Genomic DNA, 7,737 nt, shown 5'->3' on the forward strand with positions numbered 1-7,737 from the left:
CCCCCCCCCCCTCTCTCCCATGGGACATCCCCCTATTTTAGTGCCCCCCCCATCTCTTCCATAGGGAATCACCCTATTCATAGGATATCACTCTATTTCAGCCCATGCCTCATCTCTCCCATGAGACATCACTATTTTAGTGCACCCCGCCCGTCTCTCCCATAGGACATCACCCTATTTCAGCCCATGTCCCATCTCTCCCATAGGACATCACCCTATTTCAGCCCATGCCCCATCTCTCCCATATGACATCACCCTATTTCAACCCATGCCCCATCTCTCCCATAGGACATCACCCTATTGCAGCCAATGTCCCATCTCTCCCATGGGACATCGCCTTATTTCAGTTGACCACCATCTCCCCCAATGGCACATTGCCCCCTTTCAGTCCCCCCCCCACCAATTACTCCCATAGGACATCACCCTACCCTCCCTATATATCTCCTATGTGACATTGCCCTATTTCAATGTAGAAATTCAGTTTTTCCATAACTTGTGTTCCATTTGCTGCAATACTAACCAAAGAATACGATGTTCATTTCCTGAGTGTTTAACAAACATGACGTTTTTTGGTGGAAAATTTTGCAAAAATGTCAAAAGAGTTCAGATGGGATCTTTGATCTTATAAACAAATAAAAAGAGCTTCAACCATGGTGCAGCCACACACAGGCATATGTGAAGTGTTTGAAACCATGTATAATGGAAGCACAAAGGAAAAAGGGGGCAGCTGTTTCTTATTAAAAGTGGCTGATTGCATTGCTAATAGATTGTTAATGGTTACTTGCTGCTGCGCTGCTTTTTAAGTGCCACTCCAGAATTTGTATTTCAGTGATTGGTGAATTCTGGGGCATTAAATCCCTTAACAATCTTTTCTATCTCTTGGAGACTTTATTGTTGAGATCTGGGCCTACACACCTGAGCCTATTATAAGGGGCTCCCACCATCCCTGTGCCGGGTTCCTGGGTCTACACACATGAGCCCATTATAAGGGGTTTCCACCTGTCCTGAGCTAAGTTCCTGGGTCTGCACACTTGCTGTGTTCATTGTGAGGGGCTCCCATCATCCCTGTGCTGAGTTCTTGGGTCCACATACCTGTTATGCCCATTTTGAGGGGTTTTCGCCATCCATGCTGGATTTCTATTTATTTAATATTATGGAGAATGTAACAGGAGGAGCTGGAATACCCCATGGTGGATGAAACTTGAGTTTTTTGTAGCAGACATGAGTTGGTTCAAGTATCCAATATACATACACTGAGTGGCCAGATTATTATGACCACCCCATCAGTACTTAGTTGGGCCGCATCGTGACTCCACGAGATGGTGAAAGGTGATGCGAGGAATCTGAGACTGCACTGTTGCCCTTCTGTTGTCTTGTACCAGTCTTGCCACTTTCCGTTCAAACCCTAACATTGACTAGTCGCTGACGGCCACAATTTGCACGTTCAGACCCAGAAATCTGGCCACTCAGTGTATACTGTGAGGAGCTTAGTCTCCTTTCAGTGTCCATTATACGGCATTATCTCAAAGCTTTTCCCAGGTTTTTAAAATGGTGGAAGAATTGTCTTTGGCCCAGTCATTCCATCCTTCATTGTCTTTGATCAAACAAAGTCAAAGTTTGACACCCCCCATTCTCCCGAATTTATTGGTGAGTTGATATTTGTTTTGTGGGGTTTGTGTGTCACCATTTGATTGTGTCCAGAAGAGAACACTCTGCCGGTTTATTGTCTTGGACACCTTCATTGTTTAAATTACAAAAGAACAAATTTTGACCCGGCTCCACCATATCATAGGTCATCTACACCAATATTGTCTCCAGTGATCTGATCAACAGAGACTCTGATACAACGTTTACGACCAACACACCATATGAAGATTAGGGATCAGTGAAATGGAGAGTTTTCATTTCTCCGAGATGTTGGCAAAAAGCACCATTTTGTTCAAATGCATTGGAATCTATGGGAAGGCGAAATTAAATGAACTTTACATTTCTCCTGAGGGGTTACAGAAGCTCCTTTCTCCTTTCCTGGACCTGACCCTCACTAGCTGAGAACATGACTAGGTATTGCACACTTCCCAACTTTCTTGGGATGGGAAAGAGGGGCACCTTTTAGTACAAAGTATATAAGCAATGGCCACACTGCCTGCAAGATACCCAGTTATGCAGAATAGTAGAATTAATAAGCGACAATGATTGTTTAAAGTACCCTTTATATTTATACCACTACTTTAAACTGGCTTTTAAAAATAACAAGTTATAGTATAAAGTGTAATGACACTTTAATCACCAGTATAAGGTTTATACATCAGACCCCAAAGAGGGCCAACTGACGAAACAGGGATTTGGTTCCAAAAGGGGATAGCGTATTGTTTGTTTCCCATTGGTTCTTGTATTGTCAATATTGCCTATTTGTCGCTTGCATTGCCAGGATTGGCATTTTGTTGCTATTACTCCATGTTTCACTTTTTGGTTGCATGGGGTGGCTCTAGGGGCTGGGTGTTGGTGGTGCATGTTACTGGGGGTAAGCTGAGGGTTGGGTGCTGGTGGTGAACGGTACGTCTGCCTCTGGCTCTGTCCAACGCATTGCCCAGCTCACTGACATCACTGGTTGCCAGGAGCTGGGCAGGACACCAGCCAGAGCATCCCGCTCAGCTCCTGGCAACCACTGAGATCAGTGAGCTGGGCAGGATGCCAACCAGAGCGTCACAGGTTGCTAACAGCTCTTAGCAACCTGGGACAATCAGGCCAGAAAGAGTGCGTAGGCATACCTGCCCCCCATGTGACCCAATCAGATGGCTCCTGAGGCAACCACCTCAGGCTGCCTCATTAAAGGGACATCCTGTGTGTCCTATGGCCGTGTTTTCCAAGTGTGGTATATGTTCTACCAGAACCAGCACTGTATAGTACTGCCGAAACATCAATAAAGTATATTTTATCCACGATATGGCCAATATTTTGTGTACCCATGGCCACCACAATTGTTAGCATGCTGTAGGTGCAACATCCATTCTCATATATTATACTGTGATTAGTCATTCTGCCAGTCGGTGGAAGTGTCCTTGTATAATGTGGACACATATGTTAATGATGTTATTTCCTGTTTCTATGGTTCTGCTGCTTTCCAATAAAAGAAGAAGGGCTCAGCTATGTGTCCAGCATAATCCTGACTGATAAGAGTCATATCTGCTGCAGCTTTCCAACGGTTTATGGTCCCAGCTACAGCCAAAGTACTAAATGCTGCTGCAAATACAGAAAAAGCCAAGAGCAAAACAGCCTCTGAAAAAGAAAGAGTTCAGAAAGCATATACACTGAGTGGCCAGATTATTATAACCACCTGACGTTTGTAGGCAAATTAGCTATAATTTCGCGCTGAAGTTGCTAGAGGGCCAGACCATTATAAATAGGGAAGCAGGTAGTTTACCACGACAGTAGAAGTGATTTGTTTCTGAAGATACGGGGAAACAACGCGATTTAACAGCCTTGGAACGGGGGATGATTGTTGGCGCTCTGAGCCATGGAGCGAGTATCAGCAAAACAGCAGAATTCGTAAATGTTCAAGAGGGGCTGTTTTTAACGTGTTTAAAGACCGGACTGTCAGCCGAAAATCTGGGTCTGAACGTGCGAATTGTGGGCGTCAGCGACTAGTCAATGTTAGGGCAGAACGGAGAGTGGCAAGACTGGTACAAGACAACAGAAGGGCAACAGTGCCGTGTCAGATTCCTCGCATCACCTTTCACCATCTCGTGGAGTCACGAGGCGGCCCAACGAAGTCATCTCGTGGAGTCATCTCGTGGCCCAACGAAGTACTGATGGGGTGGTCATAATAATCTGGCCACTCAGTGTATATGATGGTTACTAACAGTATTTCATCACAAATTCCAATTGCTAATCTGACAAACCAGAAATATCAGTCCTGAACATATAAAATGAAGATGCCGCTGATAAGAGACAGTGCGTGAATGTTTACACAAGAGGTCAGAGGTCTATAGATGAGTGGACAGAGAAAGATAAAAAAAAGCTCAAAGTACTATGTCTCTGAGCATAGAATATGGAAGTGTGAAAGTGCAAAATAAATGTGAGAGGAGCTACAGAAAGTACACCAGAGAGTAAATCTTAGCACGAATCTGTACTTAATTAGAAAGCTATGCCAGACAAAGCTAATGAAAGGCCTACACATGGAGGACTATGTGAGATGGACCTTAGAAATGGAGGGGACAAAAGAAATAAATATCGTAAGTATATCCTTAGTATATCTGTAAAAAAAATAGGTCAAAGCAACTGGACTTGCTATTTTTCTTGAAGACGTTTCACTGGTCATCCAACCAGCTTTCTCAATTCAGAATCAAGAAAGCTGGTCGGGTGACCAGTGAAACGTCTTCAAGAAAAATACAGCAAGTCCAGTTGCCTTGACTTATTTTTTACAGATATACCATGACCTGGAGGAATGAGAACCTTCACAGACACTGCTACTTAGTGGTCTTCCAGACAGCTATGAGATTGCACATGATGTCTGCCCAAATGATGAGCTTACCCTGCAATAAGTTAAAGGCAAGCTTGTGAAGCAATATAAGTGAAAAACAGAAAGTGCAAAGAGTGAAAGTGCTTCAGCAGAATCTGCACTACGAACCAACAACCGCAAAATATTATTATTATTATACAGGATTTATATAGCGGCAACAGTTTGCGCAGAGCTTTACCATATAAGGAAGACATTACAATACAATTCAAGACCAGATGGTAAGGAGGGCCCTGCCCCTGAGGGCTTACAATCTTAAAGGGAGGGCAAGTGGTACATGAGGGGGGTAGTTGTGTGGGGATGAATTATTTGAGAAAGTGATAGTTCAGCGGTTAGGTTGAGGTGGGATAGGCTTCCTTGAAGAGATGAGTCTTTAAGGAACGCCTAAAGGCAGTCAGAGTGAGAGATAGACGGACAGGTTGGGGTAAAGAGTGCCAGAGGATGGGAGAGACACTAGAGAAGTCCTGAAGGTGAGCATGTATGGAGTTGACAAGGGAGCTGGAAAGCAGGAGGTCAATGGATGAGCGGAGGGGACGGTTAGGGTGATACTTTGAGACAAGGTTGGAGATATAGCCGGAGGCAAAGTTGTGGACGGCTTTGTAAGTGGTTGTTAATATTTAGAATTTTATCCTTTGGGCTATTGGAAGCCAGTGCAGGGATTGGCAGAGGGGGGTTGCAGACACTGAGCAGACTTCTGGACGAGTCTGCAGAAATCTGCAGAATGAAACATGTGTTGTGTGCAAAAGACGGGTCACTTATAGGCAAACTGCAGAATTTGGAAAGCTAGAATGAATCAGCAAAACAGACAAGTTCAATAACAAAAGGTCAAAGGCAGTACATAAATAGAAGATCCTTCTGATATTCACTGTGCCTTTTACTCTACATTGACTCTGGAGCTACAAGTCATGGCGCATGATAAAGAAAAGCCTTCACTCATCTTAACTAAAGCAAGACAGAAATAATTCTAACAGCTAATGGACACTATATGGTCTGAGAAGGAATGGGGGAAGATTATCTCCATCCTCTATCCCAAACATTCACCAGAAAGATACCTATCGAAGATGCACTCTATGCTTCTACTCTTGAAGGTAACCTCCGGTCAGTGACGAAGCTCACCCAAGCAAGGATATGTAGTGAGATTCAGAGGCCACAAAAAGAAGCCACATGTAGTCACGTGGAAAAGTAAGTACACCCCTTGGAAGTGGCTGACATTTTCAACAAGCAAACTTTAGATTTTCATTCAAACAGTGCCTACACATAAAGGTGATATACTCGAATGTCACCAGCACACCAAACAATGTGGCCAAGTGTTTGTCCTTTAATGACGCATATTGTCATATTGAAGCTCCAATACTCGAACAAAAAACACATAAAAGTGGCATGATGTATTCATTCTCATTATCGAAATTAATGAAAATGTGTTTGTCACATGGAAAAAGTAAGTACACCTCTATTTACCACCACTTCAAATCAATATAAATTACAATCAGGTGCTCCAGATAAGGGGACAATTATTAGATCCTCCTCAGGAAGTATGCACATGGAACCTGCCTATTTGGACTTAGGGCCTATCTGATATCTAGGGTCTGGTGTTCTCTTTGGTTTTGATGTGTGTGCTGTCATCATGCCAAGACTACTAGAGCTCTCGAAGGCCCTAAGGCTGGGCACACACCTTACAACCATCGCAAGACTTTTGTCTTGTGATGGTTGTAAGGTAATTATAAAAACGTACGATCTGCCTATCTTGGACAGGCAGATCGTACTTGCGATGATCGCAAGGAACCCCCCCCCTGAGGGGCAGGCTTCCGATGACTGCAATGCCGAACGGGTAGTGTGCGCTTGCGCACACCAGCACGCCCCTCTTTTATCTTACGAACATGCTACACATCGTACGATTCTCGGCGGGTTTTCGAACATGTTCCTAAGATAAAAGTCGTGCAACCTTACAGTAGCAGAGGTCGCACGGCTTCCACACACCTTACGATAATCGTACCATCGCGGGATTTCCCGCGATTATCGTACGATTATCGTAAGGTGTGTGGGCACCTTTAGAAAGAAGGTTGTGGTCACTAATCAGTCTGGCAAGGGGTTTAAAATCATTGTCAAATTATTTTAAATGTATCATTCCACTGTAAGACAAATAATCTACAAGTGGCCCAGGTTTCAAACAACTGCTAATTTGCCCAGGAATGGCCGCCCAGCAAATTCCGCCCAAGAGCTGAATGTTTGATGCTTAACAAAGTATCCAAAAGAACCCCAAAAGTTAATTGAGGGATCTACTGTTAAAGGAGAATTATGAGGCGAGTGAATACATTCAGCCTCATAGTTCTAGCCGACCTGTGACAATGAAACTGTCACACGTCGGCTCAGCAGATTGGGAAGTGAGCGAACGCTCACTTCTCGATCCTGTCCCTGCAGAGAGCCGTGACTGTCACTCACGGCTCCCTTCAGGGATTCCCTCCCCCTCCCCAGTCCGATCCTCCAGCGCTGACTGGCGGACGGGATGGGGGAGGGGGCGGGCTCAGCTGGCTCTGCCTCTAGATAGGCAGAGCCAGCTGTCAATCCCGTAGCTGGGTGGATCTTGACAGTAATGTCGGGATCCGTCCCGGCTGCAGCGTCTCAGTATGGCGTGAGCTGTAGCTCGCGGTCTACTGAGCTTTGGGTCACGGGAGAACGCTAGTTTGTGTCCTCCCGTTACCCTTAGGAGAACTATGGGGAAAAGCCCTGACCCCATAGTTCTCTTGTAACTATTGCAACAGTTGGTGCCTAAGTGCATGCATCTACAATCAGGAAGACATTGTGCTGATTTACCCTGCATGGGAAATGTCTAAAAAGCATTACATCAAGACAACACTTTGCCATCGAACACATAGACAAAGACAAAGACTATGTGGTTCTATGAAAACTCTCCAGGAAAGAAAAGGTAGTCCTCATATTCATTGATATTCTTATAGGGGCCGTACGGCAGTGAGTTGAATAGCCGAATGTCACATTTGGCTGCGCTATTCTGCTCGGTACCTCCTAGGAGAATAGAAAATAAGTCAAATGAAAAAAAAAAAACTTTACAAAATTATTTTAAAATGTTTTAAAAAATTAAACTATTTTAAAGAAAAGAAAAAAAAAACAACTAAATTTAAAAATGACGCACGCCGACCCGACCACACACGACAAACTCCCGCCGCATAACTGTGTCTTATTGGCGGGGGCCTCCCAGAGTGGTG

The 7,737-nt window shown here is 44.4% G+C and overlaps 1 protein-coding gene across 1 annotated transcript in view; it reads left to right on the forward strand.

Moving 5' to 3' along the window:
• The first annotated feature begins 7,563 nt into the window (after positions 1–7,563).
• LOC108798564 (solute carrier organic anion transporter family member 1B3-like) overlaps positions 7,564–7,737 on the forward strand; it is a 22,506-nt gene continuing 22,332 nt past the window's right edge. The window contains exon 1 of the mRNA XM_018570323.1: positions 7,564–7,599. Within this exon, the coding sequence (XP_018425825.1) occupies positions 7,597–7,599 (3 nt within the window). The 5' untranslated portion in view covers positions 7,564–7,596. The remainder of the gene's footprint in view (positions 7,600–7,737) is intronic.

Source organism: Nanorana parkeri, unplaced genomic scaffold (genome assembly GCF_000935625.1).
Source record: "Nanorana parkeri isolate BGI_ZX_2015 unplaced genomic scaffold, ASM93562v1 scaffold1505, whole genome shotgun sequence".
Classification (NCBI taxonomy): domain Eukaryota; kingdom Metazoa; phylum Chordata; class Amphibia; order Anura; family Dicroglossidae; genus Nanorana; species Nanorana parkeri.